Here is a 27,330-nt window from a genome sequence, read left to right as displayed (position 1 = left end):
CAAAAGAAATTAGGGATAATTACCAATTTTCTCTTTGAAATGATATATAAGTATTACATACTATGCTCTAACTTTAAGTTTACCTTTACCATCAATAGTATACCATAACTCGAAATTAATCCTAAATGGTTAAAGGGAATAGCCAGCATCTCTAATTTACAAGCATTTTTATCTGACCAGGATTTCTAAAGGCACATCCCCCAACCCTGCCCCCTCCCCCATCCCTACCTGGTGCAACCTTTCCAGGATCTCCCCATGGTGAAGCCCAAGAGTCCTGGCAGTGGAACTGACTGCCTCCACATTCAAAGTGGTCAGACCCCCTAACACCATAACAATATTGTGGAAATGGGTGGATATCCTTGGAAATGGTAGGTGAACATTGTGAGATACTAATTCTCTAATTCCATTTGACCCTCGTCCCCATGTTCTCCCGGAGAGCATCAAGAAGGAGAATTAAAACTCCCTCCTGCTCTGTACCCCCTGGACTCCATACATGGGAAATGACTGGGTGTTAACCCTGGGGGAGGAGGCCAGCTTTCTCACCTGGTGATTTATTTCCTAGCCAGGATTTTCCCACCTCTGACTCCTCACCTGGCCCTTGAATTCCTCCATGGAGAGTGTGCCTTTGTTGAATCGACTGAGCAAATTCTCTTTTCATCTCTCTAGTTTAGTTTGGAAAGGTATCTAGCTGAGGGCTGCTAATGGATCCAGCGGGGGGCGGGGGGAATATATCCTGCCCCTTTCATAGAGGCTTAGTATGTGGAAATGGACAGCTGAACTTTTCCTGGCCTGGAGGTAAATAACGTCCCATGAATCCTCTGTTAAGAGGACAGGACTTTTTTTTTTCTCCAAGCAGTTGGTGAAACCTTCATTGGGTATTTCTTTTTTACCATCTGAGAAAACAAAACTTAGCTAAGGAAAGGTTATAAGTTATTGAGGCAATTAATATTTTTATAAGGTACTCCAGATTGTGTGTTTACTTTTCTGCGCTTTGTGGGGTTTTGGACTTAATTAAATATTTAAAAGGCTAGTCCAGTTTAAGCCTGTGGTGAGTCTTTTTCAATCTTACTATATAAATGAGTATGCATATTCAAGACTTCCAACCCTGGTGCACCACCAGAGGGTGCTGCCGCAGAGGAAAGCCCAGGCAAGGCACCATGTCCCTCCAAAAAATGTGCCGTGGCAGGAAGCCCAGGATGGGAGCAAGTGGCAATGCCCGCCCCTGCTTTCATCCAGCTGGTATGAGGAGCAGAGCAGGTAGCAATGCCCACTCCCCATCTTAACCCTAGCTGATATTAGGAGAGGTACAGGAAACAATACCGGGAATATACAGTCAAAATTTTTGGATTTTTATAACAATATATTGGTGCAAAATGTGCAAAAGTGCAAAGTGTCAACAATAAATACAATCTATAATAAATACAATCTATAATAAATACAAGGTAACAATTATACAAGGTAACAGTTGTTTGTCCGTGTTTTTGTAATGTTCATAAAGAAACGTCTGGGTGAGAGGTGCAGTAGAGCCTTCTTAGGAATGTAGGCAGACAGTCCCACAGAGGAGGGTGACCACAATCCAAATCAAATGAAAATATTGATGTGCCGACGGGATTATGCTTGCATATTATACCATTCCCGTTTCGTATACACAACTTCTTCCTGGGCACAGTTATTGGATGTACACCTTCCTAATGGTCTTCAATTAGAACAGCTCACCACATGATATTTTCATTACTGGCATGAACCACCATTTCAGTGCAACGGACACAGTGCAAAATCTACTGCAGCTCTCACCCAGACGTTTCTTTATGAACATTACAAAAACACGGACAAACAACTGTTACCTTGTATAATTGTTACCTTGTATTTATTATAGATTGTATTTATTATAGATTGTATTTATTGTTGACACTTTGCACTTTTGCACATTTTGCACCAATATATTGTTATAAAAATCCAAAAATTTTGACTGTATATTCCCGGTATTGTTTCCTGTAGCTTTTGACTATCCGGGGTTTCCCTGCTTTGTTTCAGTCGATATTAGGAGAGGAGCAAGTGGCAATGCCCACCCTCCGCCTTAACCCAGTTGATATTAGGAGTGGAGAAAGTATCAATTGCCTGTCCCCCTTCAGCCAGATGGGATCAGAAGTGGAGTAGGTGGCAAAGCCCACTCCCTGCCTTAACCCCGCTGGTATTAGGAGCAGAGCAGGTGGCGGCGCCACCCCCGCCTTAACTCAGCTGGTAATAGGAGCGGAGCAGGTGGCAATGCCCCCCCTTCAGCCAGCTGGGATCAGGAGCGGGGCAGGTGGCAACGCCCACCCCCCGCCTTAACCCTGATGGTATTTGGAGCAGAGGAAAAACAAATGGCTACTCCCCTCCAATCACAGGTACCACAAAGGACCAAGTCCACAGGAAGTAAAATGCAATACTCAACAGTAAATTTACAAAATGTATATTCAAAGTGCAAGTGCTATAAATAGTGAAAATTCATACACATTGTGAATTCATACCCATACATTCATTGTGAATTTTACTTCCCGTGGACTTGGTCCTTTGTTGTACCTGGAATTTGGAGCAGAGCAGGTGGCAATGCCCACCCCTGCCTTAACCCAGGTGGTATTAGGAGCGGAGAAAGTGGTAATGCCCACTCACCTCCCACCTTAACACAGTTGGTATTTGGAGCAGAGCAGGAGGTAATGCCTACCCCCACATTAACCCAGCTTGTATTAGGAGCAGAGCAGGTGGCAATTCCCCCTCCCTTTCACCCAGCTGGAATCTGAAGCAGAGCAGGTGGCTATGCTCACTCCCTGCCTTAACCCAGCTAGAATTAGGAGCAGAGCATATAGCAATGCCTGCCCCCCTTCACCCGTCTGGGATCAGGAGTGAAGCAGGTGACAATGCCCGCCCCGCGCTTTCACTTGGCTAGGATCAGGCGCGGAACAGGAGGCAATGTCCTTCTTCCCTTCACCCACCAAGGATAAGGAGCAAAGCACGTGGTAATACCAGTCCCCTTCAATTTACCAGAATAAGTCACTGAGCAGGTGGCCATGCCCACCCCATCTTCACCTTGCTAGAATCAGGAGCAGAGGAGGTGGCAATGCCCGCAACATCTTCACCCAGCTGGTATCAGGAGCGGAGCAGGTAGCAAATCCTGCTGCCTGCCTTCGCCTGTCAGGATCAGGCGTGGAGCAGGAGGCAATGCCCACTCCTCCCTTCACCCAGCAGGGAGCAGGAAGCAATGCCCACATCCCTTCACTGAGCTAGGATCTGGCTTGGAGCAGGTGGCAATGCCTGCCGCCCTTCACCAAGCTGGGTTCAAGAGTGGAGCAGGAGGCAATGTCCATTTCCTCTTCACCAGGCTGAGATCAGGAGCAGAACAGGTGGCAATGCTCACCCACCTTTACCCAGCCTGTATCAGGTGTGGAGCAGGTAGCAAAGCCCACCACCCCTTCATGTGGCCGAGATCAGGTGTGGAGCAGGTGGCAGTGCCCACCCCCCTTCTTCACCGGCCAGGATCAGTGACAGAGGAGGAGGGAATGGTTGCCTGCCAGCTCTCCCCTTTCTAGAGCCCATTGTACTTTTCCCCACAATGGGCTTTGTTGTTAGTTGTATATAAAGCTGTAGAACTAAATCCTCTTGCAGACACTTGAGACTGGCAACTCCTACTATGACAGATCCCTGGGACTGAACCCAAACCACTTAGCCCACATTCATGATGTGGGTCAGCTAAATTCAAGAGCTAAAGTGTTGGGTTATATCTGTGTAGATCTAGGCTCAAATCCATACTTGACCTGGAGGCCCATTGGATGACTGTCAGCCAATCACATTTTCAGAATAACATACTTTGCAGGATTGTTGGAAAGATTCTCTCTTCTTAGGCTGGAGGTGGGAACCCTTCATGGAAGAAATGTGTTTGATAGGCACGGAAATCTCACTAATTGTTGGTAAATGGTACGTCTTGGATTACTTCTGTGCCAGATACCAATTGTCTGTTATTGTGAGAACATCAAAGTCAAACTTCTGAGTCATTTTTTGGTGCAGAGGTGTAGAAATCTCCCATTTATAAGATTACAAAATATATTAAAGAAATTACTGGCATCAGCCACAAGGCTTAAAAATCTGGATGCGGGTTCCTTACCAACCTATAATTCAGGCAGGGTTTGGGAACTGTAAATATGAAATTCTTCTGTTCCTCACTCTGTGCATGCGTTAAGTTGATCTTATTCTAAGGAAGGTTCTTACAGGGGTTCTAAAAGATGACAGAGTTGGTCACGTTTGTGGGTGGCTCTGTTCAGGCAGCCTGCTCTCCACGTGGTAATCAGCCAAAGAGAGCTTCCCCCTCTTTGCCATGGGGTTTTATTATCTCTGCACACGCGCACACAGACACACACACACACATCAAAGAAGTCTTTCCTGACATCTCCAGGAGGATACATGGCAGCCTCTTTCACCTCCTAAGTCCCTGTCCTTTTCAAGGTGTCAGGTTCTAGGTGGAGGTATGGATTCGCATTTTTAGAGTATTACTCGGTGCCTCCCCCCACCCCACCCCTGCCTGTTCTCTGTTATCAGACAGGAAATCTTTTTAAAATTAAAAGGGAAGGATTTGTACTAAAATGAAAGATAAATTACAACATAGCTTTCCACAGGCTGTAAGGGAAGACTTCCTCCGAGAAAGAAAGAGGGGTTAGAGAGTGTCCCAGCTTGCTCTCCATCAGTACCTTAGATGGCAGCATCCTGTGTCAAATAGCAAAGATGGTATTTAGGGGCATCACCCTCTGGTGATTCTGGTCCTATTTGACTGAGCAGCCTCAGAAGTAGGGCTGAGGCATCCCTGCTTGACATCAACCATGTAGTCGCAGAGGGCTCCATCTTGTCCTCCATGCTTTGGATTCTGGAATGTTCTGGGAGACTTCAAGAATCTCGGAGGTATCTATGCTGAAGTTTCTGTTCAGGGCTAGAATGAGAGACTTTTTGAGGTATTGGATGGGATTTCTCTCTGGGGTCCACTCCCTCCTTCAAACAAGAGCCTGGCTACTTGGCTTACCCCAGATCTGGAAAAATTAGCAATGCTGAGCAGAGTCTCACGTTTCTGAACCCCTGGAAGCACACTTCCTTTTGGACTGCTCAGTTCAAGAAGGTTGAGAGCAAAAATGTACAGTGGGAAAATTTCTGGAGCTTTATTTTTCTGTGAGAAAGTTTCAATTTCTAAAGATTTATTGTTTCTAAAAGCAAATAGTGAATGAGTGCCAATACAATATTAGATCAGTCCGAAAAATCCAAAATTGTGATGAATGTTGGTCAGGTAAGATGTTGGTTGCCATTTGGGGGTTGCTCAGGAACCCTAAGGAACATCACTAAGACATTCATACCTAAGTTCGTTCACTGCTATTTTTGGGAGGGATTGATGTCTTTCGTAAGCAGTGAGTTGATGTTCCTGATTTTACCGGGCTACTTGTTTTATTCCCTTTTGTTTTTAGCCTAGTTTCCCACTTGTTGACAATGCCCCTGCGCCTGCGCAGAGTGCCTAGCCCGCCCCACTGAGCAACCACAGCCAGACTTCAAACCTGTGGAATTCGAGATTTTCCTGGCCAGATTTAAAAGTCACATTTAATATTTTCCTTAATTCGGGGGAAAAAATCATTAGAATAGTCTTTTCTTTGCTCTCTGTCTTAAAGAGCTAGGAAAGGGTTAAGAGGCAGACAGAGCTGCGGCTCCTAGAGAGGCTATCAAGGGAGAAATAGTAAAGTCCTCCAACTTCCTGTTTTTGGGGATGCCGGACTGAGGCTGGAGGCGGACTGGGGGATGCCTGGAAGGGTAAAGAGCGGCGGGGTGGGAGGGAGAAGCCCCTTTCTTGCCCAGGTATGTGTGCGCTTACACGGGCATGCAGGTAGTTCCAGAAGATTCCTGCCTAGAGGGAAGCTGGGAGGCCCAGCTGATCGTGGCCCTCCAGTGTGGCAGGGGGTTGCTCACCTTTCCTCATCCATTTGAGCAATTCTTATCCTTCCAGACTTTGCCCTAAGCATGCCGGATCAACATGACTCAAGGGGAAAGTGTGGGGCATGAGTGGGCTGGCTTCTGCCCCAACCACAGTGCCTCGACTGCAAGATCCTCTTTGTGAGTGAAAAAGTTTAAAAAGCAGAGTTCCCAGTTACCGGGAGGGAATCTACCTGCGTGCATTTGTTATGCACATAGGCATTGTGCTCATGAACCAGTGGTGTCAAGAGGTGAGGCCAGCACAGTGACATGATGCTTGGATAGAGATGAAGGGATTTCCGTGGGGTGGAAATGAGGGTAGAACACAGTTCTGTGCTTAAGAACACGCCTTGAAACCTGGGTTCCTTCCCAGGCACCTCCATCCAAAGGAAGCACAAATCAGATGGATGGAAATGGCTCCAATTCATTGCAGACAATGGGGGAGTTGGTGGCCCAAAGGTCTGACTCGATATAAGGGAGCTTCGTGCAAATGTACGTGGAGAGAGAATCTACTTGATACGACGATTTCACTGCTTTTCACAACAGTAATGTGGTCATACAGGAGAGAGCAAGCGTGAAAGTGCTGATTCCAGCCTTTAAAAGAAATTCTAAACATTTTAATGAGAATGCCAGTTTAATAAACAATTCTGTATATAAAATCATACTGACGTCATTTAACCTGTAACTTAAGTATCTGACCAGTAGAAAGCCAATTAAAGGACACTGTCACTTTTATCTGTTCTTTCCCTTTCCTGTTTCTGTCTCATTTTTCCAGGGAGAAGCCGAATCTAGAACATTGTAAATCATGGCCACAGTTTTCCATCGGAACAGTATCACAGAGCGATCACCCCATATGAAAACGGAGGGGCAAAGCACCACAGCAGGGGAGGCACCAGAGGAGATAGCAAAATCTCTTCACCTCCTCCAGGACGGGAGCGTCGGGAAATTCCTTCAGAGGAGACCAGGAGTTCAGGCGCATCAGGAAGCAGAGGACGGTTCCCTTTCCCTTGCGCAGTGGGAAGCCCAGTGGCAGGAGTTCCTCAGGACAATGGAAAACCCTCACTCTGGATGGGGAATCCCACATTTGTCGGGTAAGCCATCACCCTGGGAGGATGCCAAGGCTTTCCTGGCCTCCTTCGAGCAAGTGGCTGAAGCCTGTCAGTGGCGCAAGGAAGAGTGGGTGACCCGACTCCGGCCAGCCCTCAGCGGAGAAGCCCAAGAGGCCTTTAACGGTCTGCATCTCAGAGACAGAGAGGATTATGGGAAGGTGAAGGCAGCCATCTTGCGAGCTGATGCCATGAGCCAGGAGAAGCAGCGTCAGCAGTTCAGGCATTACTGTTACCAGGGGGCCGAGGGGCCACGGGGGGCTTACAGCCAACTCCGGGAAATGTGCCGAGGGTGGCTGAGAGTGGAGAAGCACAGCAAGGAGCAGATCCTGGAGCTCTTGATCCTTGAGCAGCTGCTGTCCATCCTACCCCCAGAGATCCAGAGCTGGGTGAGGGAAAACGATCCCGAGAATTGCTCTCAGGCAGTGGCCCTGGCCGAGGAGTTCCTCTTAAGGCAGGAGAAGCAGGTGAGACCCTTCTCTTGTGTGGTTCTTGAGTGTGGGAGGGCCTGGTGTGGAGCAGGGGCTGAGATCCCTCTCCATCTCAAGAGGGCAAAGGGGATGACCGTAGGGTGATAGGCAGGGTCTGTTGTCTCCGTTATCTGGAAAACCAAATGTTGGCAAAGTTGGATTTTCTTTGGGGTGGGGATTGTCTTTCAATCTGGGCATCAGTTGGTTTGTCCGAGATAGGTCCCCCTTCCCATCAAAGAGCACTATTGGAGGTTCTAGATACTTCTATTTCCTGCCCTATTTGCAATGTTGATGCTCAACACAGAAGCTCACCAGCCAGAGAGCAAGCGCAACTAGAATTTAAACAAAAGCTCCCTCAAACACAATGTTCAACTGTATATTCTCAAGTGTCTAAAGTGCTCAGTGCTTCAAATCCATGCTATTCAAAATTCATCACTATTACTTATACAATCAATGTTAATCACAAAGTTAATCACTAATGCTGGTACAGTCAAAGCAATGTACACACACAATGATTACCGTATCAATTACAAGGAGGTTGAATTCACTCATTAATGAAACGGCATCCGTCTATTTAGGTGGAAACGGCATCCATCTAATTACTGAAGCAGTTCATTCGATGACCGAAAGAACCCGTAGTGTTCACACTGCCCTTGAGAAAGCTGGTGTGTATGCGAAACAAACCAAGCTAGCAGTTTGTCGGGCAAGCCGGAACTGTGGGTTCCCCGCTGAGACGTGTGGGCTGAACTACACAAAGATCACACCATTGGGCTCATTAATGAGTGAATTCAACCTCCTTGTAAAATGGGAGAATAATGGAACAGGGCAATAAGCAGTCTTCGTTGCAATTTACACAGACTGCACCTTTATTTATTATCGGATTAACCTCAGTTGTAATGAATGTATTGCAATTTCTGAATGAATTGATACTGTAATCATTGTGTGTCATATTATGGTATATTGCATTGACTGTACCAGCATTAGTGATTAACTTTGTTTAGGTAACATTGCATTGATTGTATAAGTAATAGTCATGAATTTTGAATAGCATGGATTTGAAGTGCTGAGCACTTCAGACACTTGATAATATACTGTTGAATATTGTGTTTGAGGGAGCTTTTGTTTAAATTCTATTTGCAATGTTCCCAGTAGTTGTCTGCAGCTTTTCCGTTTCCTAGATGACAGACAGCTTGTCTCCATCATACATGCTTCAGTAACCTGTAGATTGGACTGCTGTCATGTGCTCTCTGTGGTGTTGCTCTTGGAAAGTATTTGCAGATTTGAGTGTTGACTTGAAGTGACTGCAGGGTGTGTCTAAAACAGTGATACTCACTCAGTAGCTTGGGAGCGGCATGTGCTCTCTGCCATCCCACCTGTAGGTTTTCACAACACTGTTCTTCAGGGTGGCAAATGACCCATGTTTCAGGAAAGTGAGCAAGGCCCATGGCCGGGGGGATGGGGGGTTGTGGTTGGTGGGTGGCTGCCATCTTGAACCAGCCACCACTGGAGAACTGGGTAAGTTGCAAGTCTCCCTGCAATGCCAGCCTCATGCCAGGAATGGAAGTCAGTGTGGCTTTTTTCATTGAAGGTCATTAGTTCAAATAATACACTTTTTCATAACAATTCTGTTTAATGTTCTATTAATTTACTAGAAGAATGCACACCTGCTCCACTCAGGATATTTAGTGGTTATTTGAACACTGAATGAGCAACTTTGCCTACAGTTGCCATCCTCCAGGTAGGGCCTGGAGATATCCCCAATTTACTACTGATGTCTGTATTGTAGTTCCCCTGAAGGAGATGACTGAACACTATGGCATTATAGTCTGCTGAGGTCACTCCCCTTCCCAAATCCTGCCTGCCCTAGGCTCCGCCCCCAAATCTCCAAACATTTTCTAACCTGGAGTTGACAGCCTTAACTCTGCCTCATGACAAAGGAGTACGACTAACAAAAACCAAACAATCACTGTGATTATATGGCTACTATTTTATAATATAATAATCCAATAATATATAATCCATACAAATTACATAAATAACAGGAAATTATCACAAAAATATTATGATCTTGCATCACAAATTTAGAAAAGTCCCATTCTTGTGATGTAGTGGAACAATGAATAGCAATAAGACGAGCATCGAGATGTAAGCCCGTTTCTTTGTTGACCTTCCTTAGTAGTTATTCTTAGTAAATCTTCCCCAGAAGTTCTTTCTAAGATTAAATCATAATCTTTGTGCCACAAGGAATACCACACAGCTGAATGGAATCTGAGTATTATAAAGAAGTAGATATTGTAATATTTGAACTTACCTCTTGATTATAATTCAACATTTACATAGGAAGCAAGTCAGTGCAATAGCCATTCCTTAATCAGGTGGAAAGGTACTGCTCCAATACTGGCCGGCAACATGCTCTCTAAGCATACTAACAACATACCCTTCTTAAGACAAACTGTCCCCTGCAATTCCATGCAGCTGTGTGTGAAACTACCACATCCTCACAATTTTAACCATAAGCAGTTACTGTGAAATTAATAAAAAATTAATATAACATTACCACAATTATTCAATACATTTTAAATACCTTAGTATTACAGTATAACAATATCTCAAAATGCAGCCTATCACAAATGTATTATAAATACAGTACAAAATGGTCTTTAATAAATTGCTCCTATATATAACATGACAGATCCAAATTTGTATTGCGTCCATAGGGCATATATGTTTTTAACCTATAAATCCAAGCTGCCTTTTGACAGAGGAATGTTTTTTGAACGTCAAAATGATTGTATGCATGTGATACATGTTTGCTGAGTATAAAGAACTACAGATCCTCAATAGAGGATCCCTGTTCTACAAAATGTGCTACCAAAGGTGCGTCCATATTTTTATTGCAGTTTCATGAACTATGTTCTATAATGCATGTCTTTACAGCACATACACTCATCCCAATATATAGATGCTGGCATGGGCATATAATAAGATATATTGCCTTTTTAGTATTAGAGTTTGTAAAATGAAAAACATTCAGTCTGTAAAAACCTTGTGGATGTTCAGACTTTTTCATTTCCAAAGAGAAGGGACATACAGAACACTTTCCACATTTGTACTGTCCAGATGGACGATCCCTATTTGACTGGTTCCGATAAAAATCAGACCGAATTAATATTTCTCTGATACTTCTAGTCTTCCTAAATCCAATAAATGGTCAATTATTGCATGCGGGCAAATCTGCAGTCGCATGCCAGTGTCTGTTAATAATATGTTTAATCGAGTTAGCTAAAGGTGTATACTGAAATGCAAGTTATGCCTTTCTGGACTTGCTCTAGTTTGTTATTAAACAAGGTACTTCTAGGGACCAAGTGAGCACGATTTCTTGCATATTGTATCACTTTGTGGGGATATTCCCAATTTAAAAAATGTTTTTCCAACCTATTACATTTCTTATAATAATCTTGTGCCATTGTTTTAATCTAAAAAAACTGTCCATATAGAAGATTATAACGTAAATGAGGTGGATGAAATGATTTGAATTGCAACAGTGAATTGTTGCCTGTTGGTTTTACAAATGTCTACTGACAATTCATTCATGCTGTTCGTGTGTACCTCTGCATCCAGAAATGGAAGAACTGTCCTACTATGAGGACAAGAAAACTTAATGTTATCGTATTGTATTATTGTATTAATCCAGGAAAAAAATGCTTCCAAAATATCACCATTTGAAAAGACAATGAGGATGTCATCAAGATAAAGTTTTTAAAACAATATTTCTTTGAAAAAGGGGTTTCCCACCTGATGACAAATTTTTCTCTCTCCCAAAGAAGTCATAAACAAATTGGCCACCCTGGGAGCAAAATGACTGCCCATTGCTGCCCCTTGAAAATAAAACTGCTCATCAAACCGGAAATAATTTTTCTCTAAGATAATATCCACTAATTTCTTTTTTTTAAAAAAGGAGGAGGTTTCAATATTGGACGAGAGTCCAAAACTTTTTCTAACACTGACCTTGCTTCCTCATGAGGAATGCTAATATATAATGAAGTTGCATCCATGGATACTAAAACTGAGCTTTCCAGAACATCCTTTCTGCTTTAAGTATCAAGTATTTAGTATCTTTAATACTGGAAGGAGAATTACTTATAAAAGGGCTTTAAACAAGAATACACCTATTGCGATAATGGTTCCTAAATGGAATCTGAACCTGAGACAATGATGGTAGGCAGCCCTGTTTGTGTATTTTAGACAGTACATAAAACATACGAGGGACTAGGATACTGACTTATCAAAAACGTAGAGAGGTAGGCTCATCAGTATGACCAAATGGCAATAGCAACATAACAGGTATGGTCTTCTAACTGACACTGAACCTCTCTCTAATAATCCTCTGTATCCATTAAGACTATACCTCCATCCTTATCTGCCTCTTTAATTGCAATGGATTCATCCCCAGCCAAATTCTTCATAATTTCACGTTCCCATTTTGAAATTTATTCCATCCATGGTTAAAGGAATTCCCAGGTCTAGTTAAGTCCTGTAATTATTTGACTACTTGAATAGATGGGCTATTAGAAACAGATATAAATACTGATTTTGGACAAGATGTATTTCTTTTTTGGGTTTCTGTTTTACCAAAACAAGTTTGTAACTTCAATTGTGTAATCAGTTGAAATAGTCAATACAAGTTTGGAAGGAATAATATTTTGGGGTGGGTATAAAGCTCAATCCCAAATTCTATGTTGACTAAGTACTGTAATATTATTACATAGTTGTGATATAGAGTTATGGAGTTAATGTGTAATAATTATGCTTGACCACTGAAAAGGCCATCGGGCCAAAACACGTTTGGTCAGGGTCGCATAAGGTTTTTGTTTGAGATTTCTGTATGATTTTAATCTGTACTGAAGCAATATTTGGGGGTTAATATTTTAAAACTATTTTGTAATAAATAAATGTATTTTGTATATTGATATATATTTATGTTCTGTGTTTAGTTATTTAAACACTGAGCCCTGTAACTTGGATGTATTTAACCTTCAAGGGTGTGAACTCATTTTGAAGGGGTTCCCCTCCATTTTTTGTCTTTTTCTGATTTTCTCTACTATGTACCAATACATTTGCTAAATTCAGAATGGGGCACAGAATTGTCCCCTCTGTCCTCCGCCTTTTTTTTTGTAGCTTTGCCTTGAAAATGTCCCTCTCTGCTGTTGCAGGTGCTCTTGGAGGACGCATCTGGGAGTGTCTCCGAGCCAGGACAAGATCTGCCTGAGAGCAAGCGGAGGCAGATGTTGATTGGCATCAAGGAAGAAGAGGACAGAGAGGCCAGTCTGCTGGGTGAGGAGGAAGGGTGGAAGACCTTTTGGGGCCTGAGATCTGGGAGGCTTGGAAGCCCCTTCTGGGACTGAGCTTAGCAGGGGTTCTTTTAATCTCCTTAAATTATTGCAGTATCCTTAGATACCAGATATTACAGTACGTGAACTGGAGGCCTCTTGGCCATCTCTTGGGCTGGTATTAGATCAATTCAGCCCACTCTCCCAGGATGAGGTTAACAGGATCCTGCAGCTGGTGAGGCCCACCATGTACCCTCTAGACCCCTGCCCATCTTGGCTGGTGAAGGCTAGCTTGGATGGGCTACAGACCCCATTGGAGGCCTTTGTTAACTTATCCTTGAACTCCAAAAATTTTCCTGGAGTGTTTAAAGAAGCCTTGGTGAGACCTCTTGAAAAATTATCTTTGGACCCTACCCACCTAGCCAATTACCACCCAGTTTTGAACCTCCTGTTTCTGGGCAAAGTGATTGAGCAGGCAGTGGCAGAACAGCTGCAGGGTTTCCTGAAGAATTCCCTACCCTGGACCCATTCCAGTCGGGTTTCCATCAAGGCTATGGGATGAAGGCGGTACTGGTCGCCCTCACAGACGATATTTGTAGACATCTGGATCAAGGTGGATTGGCGCTGCTGGTGCCACTGGATCTTACCGCAGCGTTCAATATGGTCGACTACTATCTGTTGTCTTACCGCTCGCCAATGTGGGGATACGAGGGACTACCTTGCAGTGGCTTGTGTCCTTTCTCCACAGTTGGGGACAGAGGGTGGTGCTGGGGGAGAAGTTGTCATTGAGACACTCATTAGTGTGGTGTCCCCACCAGCGCTTCTTCTGGGTCTAGTCCAGAAATTACAGCGGGTCCAGAACACAGCTGCATGCGTCCTTACAAATACCCTGTATAGGGCCGCATATAACTCCTGTTTTACAGCAGCTGCTGGCTCCCCATGGAATTCTGGATCAGATTCAAGGTTTTTGTCTTAACCTTTAAAGCCCTCAAGAGACTGAGACCAGCATATCTGTGGGACCGCCTCTCACCATATGCGCCCTGGAGGGTGCTTAGATCAGCCATAAAAATCTGCTGGCGGTCCCTGGCCCCAGGGAGGCTCTCCTAATCTTGACCAGAGCCAGGGCCCTTTTGTTCCCGGCACTAGCCTGGTGGAACTCTGTCAAAACTCTGGCCCAACAGGATGTACTGTCTTTTCATCGGAACTGTAAGATGGAATTGTTCCAGGCAAATGATGCAATAGAGGTGAGCTTCCTGCTGGTCTCCTGTTGGGAGGGCGTAATGGAACCCCCACCCGGTTTTCCATCGGTGAGACCACTGCTGCTCTTCACCTCCCACCCCACTGAGATGTTTTACTGGGGTCGGGAAAAATGGGCCACCATCTAGGACTGTTCTATGACTAAACTCTTATTTATGATGGTTTTAATGAACAAATTTTAATGTAAGTGTGATTTTGATGTTATATACTATGAGCCCATTCAAGGGGAGAATGGACTACAAATTTAATCAATCAATCGATTCAAAAGGGCTGGAGACTGAAGAATAACCCTGCTGGATCAGACCAAAGACCCATCAACTATAATGGTAACCTGGATGACTCCAGATGTGCCTCTCTTCCAACAAACCATGGGGGTCCTCTTTGACCTAGGGGGTTCAACTGGTGAGGCCCCCCCCCCCCAACCTATATTTTTGGAAGGTTGAAAACCAGCTCCTTATGGCTCTCATCACAACTAGAAGGAAACTGGCCAGTTGCGGGACTGGAAATTTGGTAACTTAATGTATGTAATCATCAGTAGCAGAGAATCAAAAGATCTGCAGAGCAAGTCAAACATGAAGGGTGGGGGAAGGACTCTATCACTTTTCCCCATAAAATACCTATGGGAAGATGTAGGATGCGAGGAGGGGATAGGCAGAATATGAAAACTGCTCTCCTGGAGGGCCTGGCCAAGAAATTGGGTCAACCAGCTGCTCAGTTTAGGAGAAGATAAGTTCTGACAAAGGAATTGCACACTCATTGTTTAGAAATGCCTGATAGGTGGCTTGGCTTCCTGTCTGTGTGCTGATTGCATCTCTCTCTCTTTATTCCAGCAGGAGATGTAGAGGAGACGGCCAGGGAATTCCAGGGGTTCTCACTGGAAAAAGCCAAGAGTGAAGAGGCTGAACAAATTTTTAGGGATCAAGACAGACCAGAGAAGAAGGAAGGAAGTCATGCAGAAAAGATGAGGGAAAACCTCATTCCTTCCAAAGGAGAAGGCTTGCATGAAATTCCAGTCCAAGAAGAAAGCTCAGCCCAAGAAAGAAGGAACAAAGGCCTCTGTGTTAACCAGAGGATTCAGTCCAGGAAAAATGAAAATGAAAGTGTGGCATTTGGAAGTACCTTCAGTCAGAGCATAAATATTATTTTCCAGGAAAAAGTTTACTCAGGAGAGGAAGCATATAATTACTTGGAAAGTGGAAAGACCCTTACTTCCCAGCAAAGATTTCATTCAGGTGAGGAGCTATATAGATATGCAAGAATTGAATGGTTTTCTCTGACACAGCAGGCTTTGATGAACATTTAAATGATTCATTAATATGCACTGATATACAAGAGGAAGAACCCACTGAAATGTTCTGAGTGTAGAGAGAACTACCTGTACAGGTGACGCTTCTTTTCATGGGTGCTAATGGGGTCTCTCTCTCTTTATTCCTACAGGAGTTAATCAGGAGAATGAGGAAGACAAGGAACTGCATCAGGTATCACCAGATGAAGCCAAGAATCAAGAGCTAAGTGGACCCAAGAAGCAGAAAGGAAGCCAGATGGTGGAGAAGAGGGAGAAACCCATTGCTTGCCAAGGGGGGAATTTACATGAAATAATTCACATGTATGAGTGCTTGGAGTGTGGAATGGACTTTTCAGATCAAGCCCATTATAATACCCATTTAGAAAAGCACAGTGTAAGGAAGACCCATCAATACTCAGAGTGGGGAAAGAGCTTCATTCGCACATCAGAGCTCCTTAGACATAAAAGAATCCATACAGGAGAGAAACCATATAGCTGCTCAGACTGTGGGAAGAGCTTCTTACAGAAAGCAAACCTTATTCAGCATCAAAGGATTCATTCAGGAGGGAAGCCACTGATTTGTTCAGAGACTGGAAGTACTTTCTCTGATGGAAAAAAGAGTAATATACATTTTCCAAACCATATTATGATGAAGATACATAAATGTTTTCCATGTGGAAAGTGTTTCAGATACAAATCAGAGCTTCTTGCACACCAACGAACCCACTCAGGGGAGAAACCTTTTGAATGCTCAGTATGTGGAAAGAAATTCAGTAGGAGTTTCTGTCTTCAACAGCATCAGAGAATCCATACAGGAGAGAAACCATTCGAATGCTCAGAGTGTGGAGAGAAATTCAATCGGAGTTGCCATCTTCAACAACATCTAAGAACCCACACAGGGGAGAAACCTTTTGCATGCTCTGAATGTGGAAAGAGATTCAATAGGAGTTTCAGTCTTCTACAGCATCAAAGAACCCACACAGGGGAGAAACCTTTCGAATGCCCAGAGTGTGGAAAGAGCTTCAACTGGAGTGGTGCTCTTCAACGACATCAGAGAATCCACACAGGAGAGAAACCTTTTGAATGCCCAGAGTGTGGAAAGAGCTTCAACTGGAGTGGTGCTCTTCAACGGCATCAAAGAACCCACACAGGAGAGAAACCTTTTGAATGCTTGATATGTGGAAAGAAATTCAGTCAGAAATCCATCCTTCAGCGGCATCAGAGTATCCACATAAGGGGAAACCATACAGTTGCTTAGCCTATGACAAGAGCTCATCTCGTATTTCACACCTTAAAGGCCACAGAGTCCACACAGAATTGAAACCATGTTAATTCCTGTAAAGGTCTTGCATCTGCACAGAAACCTTTCTGTAACCATAGAAAACAAAGAAAAATCAAATTGGGGAGAAGGAATTTCAAGGCCAGTTCTGCCCTCCTTAATCATCAAGGAATCCACACGGGAGAAATTTCATCTATGCTCAAGGAAAGGAAAGACAGTTGAGGCAAAGATCAGACCTTCTTCAGAGAATCCACACAAGGTTACAGTTGTCCCCTAGAACTACTCTATTGATGGGTCCAGTGAGGCTCCTCTGTGATTGCCCAAGTGTCAAAGGTTGAAAACGTTCTTACACAAAGAAGGCCCTTTGTAGTTGGTTGCCCTTCTCTGTGAAACTCAGTCCTCAAGGATAATCTGCCAACCTAACTCTTTCTGACATTTGGAAAACTGGCAAAAACATTTATATTTTCCAAATCCTGTGATGAAAAAGACAAGTTGGGGAAAGTAAATAATACAGTCTCTCTGCTACAAGTGTAAATGTAAAGAGAACAGCCAGTATCTCTAATTTACAAACATTTTTATCTCACCAGGAGTTCTAAAGAGGCATCCCCAACCAATGCCCTTCTGCCCAATCCAGCCTGCTGCCACCGCACAGAGTGTTTTGTTGTGGGGGCAATAATGGCATACTTTGTAAACCACTCTGAGTGGGTGTTAAGTTGTCCTGAAGGACGGTATATAAATCGAATGTTATTATTATTATTATTATTTGTTAAACAGACTGAGAAAATTCTTTTCATCTTTCTAGTTTAGTTTGGAAAGGTATCTAGGTTAGGGTTACTAACGGGTCTGGAGGGGGAAAAATGTCCTGCCTCTTCCTTGAGGCTTAGTGAGTGGAAATGGGACAGCTGAACTTTTCTTGGCCTGGAGGTTAATAATATCCCATGAAGCCTCTGTTAAAGGGACAGGAGGTTTTTTTTTTCTTCTCCAGGCACTTGGTGAATCTTTATTTGGATGTTTCTTTTATCAGTTTGAAAAATCAAAACTCAGTTAAGAAAGGCTTATACATTATTGAAGGAATTAGTATTTTCAGAAGGTACTCCAGACTGTGTGTTTTCTGCTCTGCTCTGCTGGGGGTTTTATGAGTTGGAGTTAATTAAATGTTTAAAAGGTTAGTTCAATATAAGTCTGTGTTGTATCCTTTTTAATCGTATATAAACTATACTATTTTAAATAGATCAATGCAAATAGGTTTTTTAAGTTTCAAAGTTAATGGAGTTAATTAAATGTGCAAAGGATTAATGCAGTGGAAGTATGTTGCTCTTTGTGGCCTTGGTCCTTCATATCTATGAGACCGCCTCTCTCCCTATATCCCACCATGGCAACTTCACTTTTCTGAACAGGGCCTTCTGGAGGTACCACCCTAGAAATGGGCAAAATCAACAACTGTTCATACATACACATTCTCTGTGATGGTCCCCACATTATGGAACGGCCTGTCTAAAGAGGTCAGGAAAGCTACCACTCTCCTGGCTTTCCACAAACTATGCAAAACTGAATACTAGGACTGTGCTATAAGAAAATGGTTCAGCGAGATGTATTGGTAAAGGGACAGGAATTGTAGACTATACTATTGTGTACTGTCTGTTGCTGTAAGTATGCTCCTACTGGATAGTTCCATGTCATTTAATATATCAACTTGCTTATGTTTTGTTTCTGCATTGTTTTTTCAGTTCTGTATTGGATTTCTGCTTGGTTTCAAATATCTGAAGTCCTCGCACTATTTTATTGAGTGTCCCAGCAATTGATCATATTGACCAATTGACTAATCGAGTCTCAGTGAGAAAGTGGACTATAAATAATGTAAGATTTTAAAAAATAAAAAATTCAAGAGGCCACATGGAGCAGTGAATTAGGGCTGTAGAGGCCCTGGTTCACTCGGTACTGTGAGTGAAATCTCACTCAGTAACCTTGGGCTTATTGTTTTCTCTTGGCATACCCTACCTTGCAGGACTGTTGCAAAAATAAATGGAGGAGCAGAGAGCCATATGTGCTTCCCTAAGTTCCTTGGAGAAAGGTGGGATAAAATATAGTTGATAACAAGGAATTAATATTTCCTATAATTAGTATCTCATGAGCTTTTGGGAGCCCATTTTGTACTCCTTTGCAGTCTGTGACAGGGAGAGGTATCCCTTTTTCTGTATCCTCTATTTCCACTGGCAAAAAGTGTTTCTGAGCATGACCACTAAGTAACCACTACTAAAGTTATTCTAACTCCAGGGAGCTCTCCTTAAAAGAAATTAAAGAGATAGGCATTGAACGTAGAGCTCCCAATCTCCATGTGGTGGCTGGACATCTCTCAGAAATTCAGCTGATCTCCCGGTGACTGAGATTCCTTCCCCTAGAGAAAACGACTGCCTTGGAAATTGGGCTGTATACATTATCCCCTGCTGTGGTCCTTCCCCTCCCCAGACTCTGCCCTCCCTTGGCTTCACCTCCAAAATCTCCAGGAATTTCTCAACCCAGAGGTAGCAACCCTAATTAAAGATGCTTACTTTTTGCCTATAAGGATTAGAAAAGGTTAAACTGTCAGAGCTGCAGTTCCTAGCGAGGATGAAAAGAGGTAGAGAAGAAACTAGAACAGTTCTGGATCCAGCTCCTTGAACTGGCCCTGAATCTGCAGCAAGGAGCAGGAAGGGATCAGGTTACAACCGAAGGCAGGAAGAGATTCCCACTCTGATCTCTGCAGCAGATTACAGTCCTCTACTAAAGGAACATGAGTAGGGCAGGTTGGATCAGTTGACAGCTGTAGGGCAAAGGGACGTGGTCAAACCTGCAGAATCTGGTCTGATTGGGGAGGGCTTTCCAAGAGGGTGGCATATAGCAGGCCACTGGTTGAGACACACACCTCTGTTTAAGAGAGGAGGGTGGCTGACCCCTCCGAGTCACCACTTAACTGAGTTTCTGCTGGGAGCATAATGCAAATTGAATCCCACAAGGAGTCCAATGGGGATGGGGAGGCTAAATACTGATGGGTAGTGGAGGTTTTCACCCTCTGTTCTCCTGAAATGGCTCATTCCCCATTGTGGTTAATGGGATTGCTTCCTGGCAGGAGGAGGTGTGCAAATACAGCGCAAGGGAAGGAGACAAGGAAAGCCCCTCCTGTCGCCTCTGTGCATCACATAGCGCACCCTCTTCAGAATCCTCTTTCCTTCTTTGTCTTGGCCCAACTTCTCTTGAATGGGCAACGTTTTTGAGAGCAAAAAAAGTGAAGTGCAGAATTCCAACTTTTAAAAAAGATTCTCCATTGGCACCTGTCTCATATAAGATGGGCAGCCATGTTTGTCTGTAGCAGTAGAAAAGAGCAAGAGAGCACCTATAAGGTTATGGATCCATCTGAGGGCAGCTTTCAGTGTTCCTCAAGGAAGAGAAGGACAGAAAGTCCAGCCCGCTGGGTAAGGAGGGAAGGAGGGCCTTCTGGCACCAGGAGGCTCAGACACTCCTTATGAGACTGAGCCAGAAAAATACAGAATGTTTTAAAAGGGGGGGGGGCTGCAATTTACCTAAATCGAACAATGCCAACTGAAATTTCACAACATCTCGTGAGAGGACAGAACCCACTGTGTCATTGTCTAGCAACCAAAGTATTTGATATTCACCCTAGGCGATCCTGGCGGCAGCATCTGCAACAGAAACCCAATGTGGTGAATCGGGGAAAGTAGAGGAAAGGCTAGGAAGAAACACATAGAGGAATTTTCCACACAGGGACAAACTTCTGCAGTTTCCCCATTGCTGGTGCGGTTGCCAGTAGAGCACAGCAGCGATGGGGCTTCCACGTGGCAGGTTTCTCTGCCCAGTCCCCCAGGAGCGGCTGTTCTTGCACAGACACCACTAAGGCTTTTTCCTTTAAAAAAAACCTGTCAGTTGAATATCATTAGAGGTTATACAAATGTGTAACAGGTTCTCTGAATTCCCAGCTTTCATTTTTAAAAAGTAAATCTAGCCTATTTCATTGTGGAGATACACCTTTCCCCTTATTTTGGATAAAATGCTATTCTGTTGCCCTTTTATTTTTTTAAAGCCTCTGGTGGTGGGGGAAGGAAATGGCTGGTGTGAGGGAAACGGGTGCAGTTTGGGAAATCGGAACATTCCTGCCTATAGGGCAGCCATCCACGCTTTGTTGCCAATGTTTCCTAAAGCTTTGCAGAAAAACAGGATTGAGAAAGATTGGAGAAAAGCTGATGAAACTTCTTGAGGTGGATAACTGCACCTATATGCTGTGGGGGGGGGGCAGGGAAAAAATCCCCACTTCCCAACAGCATTGAACCTAGGGCAAATAAATTGTGTGGATACAGCCAGAGAGTGTAGAAAATGGCGGGAGGGAGAGAAGAGCCTGGAAAAGAGAGAAGAGGAATATGGAGGGGTGATGGTGGAAATTTTTGCAAGAGAAAGAAAGTGGGAAAATGTGAAGGAGGGAGAGCCTTGAAACATGGGGAGAATTGCCTCAGGAAAGAGGAGGGGGGTCAGGAAGTGTGAAAGAAGTGGGGAGAAATCCTGTGGGGAAAGGAGAGAGAAAAGGGGGCATGGGGGGTTGGGGTATATGAAGGAAATCCCACAAAGGGAGAGAAGTAATATGAACTAATCAGAGAAATTCATTCCCTTGCTTCGGGGCTACTACCAAAAATGCCCTGCTTTTGATCAGATCAAATCCAGCACCTTAAAGTGCACTCAGAAATGAACTCCTATACAGTGAAGACTCAAGAGCACCTGGATATCTGCTATTCATTGTGTGTCATCCCATGGCTCAGAAGACTCAGCTTTAAGCCGATAGATCCCCCTATAGAGATTTTTATTGTCGATGTGGCAGAAGAACCAAGAAAATAGAGGTGAAAATCCCTTGTGATCTGAGGTAGTTAGATCAATATATCTTCCCTGTCTGAAAAATTCCTCCCCTTAGCATGAAGCCACCATCTGAAGATTAATAGCAGCTCCCTGATGGATTCCTGCCAGCTTAACTCATAGCAGCTGAGAAAAGCAAGGTTCAGTCCCAGTGGTACCCTAAAGAACAACAAAGAGTTTCCAAGGTATAAGGTTTCAAGAATCAAGCTCACTTCGTCAGATACCAATCCAATATGATTAATCAGAACTGTGTATCTAGCAAAGGTAGTTTGACTCTCAAAAGCTTATACTCTGGAACCTCTTTGTTGGCCTTTAAGGCACTACTGGACTCAAACCTTGCTCATCTACTACAGACCAACACAGCTACCATTCTGAAACCAGTTGGGGGAAAGGCTCCAGGAGATCTAGAGATGTCAGCCAAGACTACTAAAATTCACTAAAAGACTACTGAAGACCAAGTGATGTCCTTCTAATGGATTCACAATCACGAATGGCTTGATTTCAGTTTTGCATTTTACCTGTTCTTGTTGGAAATAGCAATGTCTGGTGTACAAAAAGAAGATGAAAAGAAGACCCTTCCATACAGGGGACATCAAGGATTAGTTAGATAAGATAGTGAGGGCAGCACCTCTCTTCTCTGTTAAGTGTCACTTGTCTTGTCTCCTATTGGGCTAAACAGGGGCAATATCCTCCTCTCTCCACTCTGAGAACACTATCCACTATGTAGTTAGATAGTCAGCATCTCTATCCTCTTTACTATCAGAAATGTAATTCCTAAATAAACTCTTTTTGCACCTTCAAACCAGTACTGTGTAACTACTGCTGTTTATTTGGCACTCTGCCAACCGTTCTCAAGTAAAGTTTTGAGTTGAGGGCGGTAATGCATTTTAGGTATAAATCACCTGTACGTATATTAATCTATATAATCGTCTTCATCCTTCTGTGCAGCCCCACATTGGGACTGCGCAGGCGCAGGCCAGCCGCGGAAAAGATTTTTCTAGCTTTTAGAGATGTGAAGGGGACGTTCGGATCCACCGCGCATGCGCGTCGGTGTTCCCGCCAATTTTGAATGCATATATATCCGAACGTCCCCGGCATTCCCTCAGTTCCTTTTTCGCCGCCGTACGAAAAGGTTCTATTGTCTAGCGTTTATTCTCTCAGCATCTCTTCGGAGTTTTTGGATCGTGATCTTCTAGTCGGTATTTCTTCCCCTTGTCGGTGGGAGATACCGTTCGTTATGTCCCAAACTTCTTTGTTTAAGAAGTGTCTTAAGTGCGGCACTAAAATGACACACTCGGACGGCCATGAGCTCTGCCTCATCTGCCTGGGCGAGGGGCATGTTGTCGAGCGCTGCTCCATCTGTATGTCCTTCACTCCGAAGGCAAGGAGTGATCGGAAGGCCAGGCTCCGTGCCTTCTTGTGGGATGCTAACCTTCTCCCCCCCAAGCCATCGGGCTCTTCGGGAGATAGACCCCGCTCCGCCGCTCCGTCGCCGGCGCCGTCTCGTAAGTCGCCAGAGCAGCTCCCCACGGAACCGACGGGGCAACCCGTTCCGGAGGCCCGACCTGACTCCGGTTCCGGGGATCATCCTTCCGACCGGAAGGCCAAGAAGTGTTCCGCATCCAAGCCGAAGTCCTCCTCCAAGCCTTCGGCCGCAGAGGCTGCTTCGGAACCCCAGCCCAAGAAGGCCAAGACGAAATCGAGGGCCAAGGGCCGTACTTTATCCCCGGCTCCGACTGTGCAACCTGGTACTCCATCTGGACCGGTCCTGATCCCTGATGATGTGGTGAGTCTCCACACCCCGTCTCCTCCTTGCACGCCTCCTCCGTCGGTTCCCGAGGAATTCGTGCCGTTCCCGTCTTTCACGGAACCGTTCCAGTCATTCGAACGTTCCCTGCCTTCCGCCCTGGCGCCTTCGGAGGCCTCCGTTCCATTGCCGTCTACCTCGTCGGTTCCGATGCCTCTTCGCTGGCCTGCCCCGGTGCCTGCTCCTCTGCCTCCTTGTCAGCCTGTCGCGGGGATTGGGAACATGACCTCCTGGCAGGATTTTGTGGCGTGGTTCCAGCAGTCGCTGCCCTTCCTGCAGCATCCTTCGGTTCCGATGGTTTCCGTTCCGGCTCAGCCTGTCGGGCTCCCGGCATCCGCTCCTCCTCCTCCTGGCTTGCCTCTGCGACCGTCAGTTCCTGCGGCTTGTCCGTCGGTCCCGACCGCTCACCGGTCTTCGGTTCCGACGCAAACCTCGCCGGAGTTTTCAGATTCCGAGGATGAGGAAGGTCTGGTGTCCCCGTCAGAGTGCTCTTCGGACGCGGCCTCTGATCCTTCCCCGGATGACACCGTGGGTGGGCCCCGTTCGTCGTCCCCGAATGACGACTACAGGCTGTTCTCCGAGCAAATGATGCGGATGGCCGCCGCGCTGGAGATAGACGTCTCCTCCACGACCTCCAAGCCCAAGAGTAAGCTGCTGGAGGCACTGTATTCCGGGTCCCCCGCGTCGGTGGCGTTTCCCCCTGTGGAGGATTTTGTTGACAGCGCTCTCGCGCTCTGGCAAACACCGGCGTCCGTGTCCGCGACGGCAAAGAAGGTAGAGAGGTACTACCGTTTAAAACAGGATGATTGCCCGTACCTCTTCAGTCATCCGAAACCCTCGTCAATCGTGGCTGAGGAGGGTCAGGCTCGGTTCCGTTCCGGTTCCTCGTCGGCCCCGGCGGACCGAGAAGGCAGAAAGCTGGATGGCATGGGCAGGAAAGTCTACTCGTCCGCGTCTTTGGGATTCCGTATTGCCAACTTCCAGGCCATAATGGGGTCCTACAATCTGTTCCTCTGGAAACGGCTGTCCTCTTACCTTTCCGATCTCCCCGAGGATCGCCGCCACTTGGTGAAGGCCCTTCAGGCAGAGGCCATACGGCTGTCAAAACAGCAGATGACAGCGGGCAAGGATGCTGCCGATTCCGCGGCGCGCTCGATGGCGACTTCGGTGGTCCTGCGTCGACACGCCTGGCTCCGGTCCACTGCCCTGCCGCCAGAGAAGAAGGCGAAAGTGGAGGATTTCCCATTCGAGGGGCCCCAGCTCTTCTCGGAGAAGACGGATGAGTCCCTCTCCCTGATGAAAAAGAATCAGCAGACGGCCAAGTCCCTCGGAGTCGCCCCCTCAGCTCAGTCGTCGGGTCCGAGGTATCGTTATGGTCGGTTCCGATCCTACCAGACCCCTTACCAGCCTTACCAGCAGCGTCAAGGGCGCTTCTTCTCGGGCCAGTCCTACGGTCACCGATCCTATTCAGCCCAGCAGCGTCACTCTTCCAGGCGCTCTGGCCGGTCCAAGGGCAGGCAACAGCCCTCTTCACCCAAGCCTTTGACCTCGGTGCAGAAGCCCTCGGTCTTCTGACTAAGCCTGAACGCTCCCCTGTTGGCCTCCGAGGACACTTCCTCTGCTGCCCAGTTTCTGGACAGGCTTCGGCCTTTTTTGCCCTGTTGGCAACGTGTTACTTCTGACACTTGGGTCCTGTCCATTGTGGCCCATGGTTACAAGTTAATGTTTACAGATGCACCTCCTCTCTCTCTCCCTCCCCGTTGTTCTACGTGTTGTGATGTTGTGTTACACAATAATGTTGTGGAGTTGGTTAACAAAGGTGCTGTCCGGGTGGTCAATGTCTCTACTTCCCCATGGGGATTTTACTCTTGAAGGATGCCTACTTCCACATTTCTATATTTGAGGGCCACAGGAAATACCTGCGGTTTGTGTATGGGAATTCTGTGTATGAATATACCGTATTGCCCTTTGGGCTGGCCTCTGCGCCCAGGGTATTCACGAAGTGCATGGCCACCGTAGTGGCATACCTGCGGTCCCAGGGTTGCTTTATCTACCCGTACCTGGATGACTGGCTCCTGGTGGGACCGTCGCCTGACTCTCTCCAGGCCCATATTGCCCTCACTTTGTCCGTGCTGGCTAGGTTGGGCTTGGTGGTTAATGGGGATAAGTCTATCCTGGCCCCGGGCATGGCCATTAGGTTTATTGGGGTCCATTTCGATTCCCTGCTGGGCAGAGCCTACCTGCCCCCAGACCGGTTGGCTAGGCTTTCCGCTTTAGCCCGGCATTTTAGGCATTGCCGGTACCAGACGGCCCTTTTGATTCAGACACTGTTGGGCCTTATGGCCTCCTCCACAGGGGTGATTTTCTTTGCACGCCTGCGTATGAGGCCTCTGCAAAACTGGTTTGTCCGGAGGTACAACCCCCTCACCATGGGTCAGCACCAGAGGTTTTCCATCCCCAGGGTGGTGCTGCGCTCTCTGGCCTGGTGGACTGTCCCTGGAAACCTGTCTGAAGGTTGTCCTTTCGGCCCCTTCCTAGCTGAGGTCACAGTTTATACCGATGCCTCCAACTTGGGATGGGGAGGGCGCTGTGGACAGCTTTCGGCTCAGGGCATCTGGTCCCCATCTGAGGCATCCATGCATATCAACCTTCTTGAGCTTAGGGCGATCCGTTACTCCCTCGCTTCTTTTGCAGATGCCATTCAGAACAGGAGGGTTCAGGTCCTGTCGGACAATACCACGGCCTGCTACTACCTCAACAAGCAGGGAGGAACGGTCTCGCTCAAGCTCTGCAAGGAGGCAACGACTCTATGGAATTGGGCCATGGTCAACAATGTCCTTCCCAGAGCTGTGCACATTGCCGGGGATCTCAACACCTCGGCGGATGCACTGAGCAGGGTGTTTCTGCCTCAGCACGAGTGGTCCCTAAACAGGGTTTACCTCGACCAGGTTTTCCGCACATGGGGCACGCCTTTGGTCGACCTCTTCGCCACTGCCCGCAACAAACAGGCCCCGCTGTTCTGCTCCCGGGCCGGCATTGGCCGCCACTCCCTAGGGGATGCCTTCCAAATACCTTGGTCCCCAGGGCTCTTTTATGCCTTCCCGCCCTTCCCGCTCCTGTACAAGGTTCTTTCCAGGATCAGGGCCTTCCGAACCCACTGTATCCTCGTTGCCCCTCGGTGGCCTCGCCAGGATTGGTTCCCCCTTTTACTTTCCCTGTCCCAGGGGCGATGCCTCCCCCTGCCTCACGCCCCGGACCTCTTAACCAGGGACGGGGTGTGGCATCACGATGTGGCTGTACTGAATCTGACTGCCTGGCTTCTGGGCAACCGGGAGTGAGCCTCTCTTCTGGAGTGCTTGGGGTGATCTTGAATGCCCGGAAACCGTCCACCAGGTTGTCCTATCAGAGGAAGTGGTCACGTTTTTCCCGGTGGTTGGCCCTGAAGGGGGTTTCTCCCTTTAATTGCCCGCTTCCTGTCATCCTGGACTACCTCCTGGAACTCTGCTCCCAGGGCCTTGCGTTTTCCAGTGTTAAGGTCCACATGGCTGCAATCTCTGCCTTCCATGAGCAGATTGATGGGAAGACAGTTTTTACTCACTGGCTTTCCAAGAAGTTCCTGAAGGGCCTGTTCAAGACCTTCCCTCCTAGGGCCCATCCCATTCCACAATGGAGTCTCTCCCTGGTTCTCTCCCAACTGATGCTCCAGCCCTTTGAGCCTCTATCTTCTTGTCCCCTACCTTTGCTCACTCAGAAGGTGGCTTTCCTGGTGGCAATCACGTCCTCTAGGCGTGTTGGGGAGCTGTCTGCCCTGCGGTGTGACCCTCCCTTCCTGCAGTTTTTCCCTGGTACTGTCATGCTCCACACTAGCATGGAGTTTCTGCCCAAGGTAGTCTCAAGATTTCACCTACAGCAAAAGGTGTTCCTCCCTTC

At 46.2% G+C, this 27,330-nt stretch overlaps 1 protein-coding gene across 1 annotated transcript in view; it reads left to right on the top strand.

Moving 5' to 3' along the window:
• The first annotated feature begins 5,774 nt into the window (after window positions 1-5,774).
• The window catches only part of LOC129327806 (uncharacterized), a 79,128-nt gene continuing 57,572 nt past the window's right edge, over window positions 5,775-27,330 (top strand). The window contains exons 1-4 of the mRNA XM_054976561.1: window positions 5,775-5,814; window positions 6,749-7,546; window positions 12,763-12,883; window positions 14,967-15,368. Of these exons, the coding sequence (XP_054832536.1) occupies window positions 6,779-7,546; window positions 12,763-12,883; window positions 14,967-15,368 (1,291 nt within the window). The 5' untranslated portion in view covers window positions 5,775-5,814; window positions 6,749-6,778. The remainder of the gene's footprint in view (window positions 5,815-6,748; window positions 7,547-12,762; window positions 12,884-14,966; window positions 15,369-27,330) is intronic.

The sequence above is a fragment of the Eublepharis macularius genome, chromosome 4 (assembly GCF_028583425.1).
Source record: "Eublepharis macularius isolate TG4126 chromosome 4, MPM_Emac_v1.0, whole genome shotgun sequence".
NCBI classification, from domain to species: Eukaryota; Metazoa; Chordata; class Lepidosauria; order Squamata; family Eublepharidae; genus Eublepharis; species Eublepharis macularius.
Note: the sequence above shows the minus strand (reverse complement) of the source record. Positions and strands in the feature narration are given on the sequence as shown.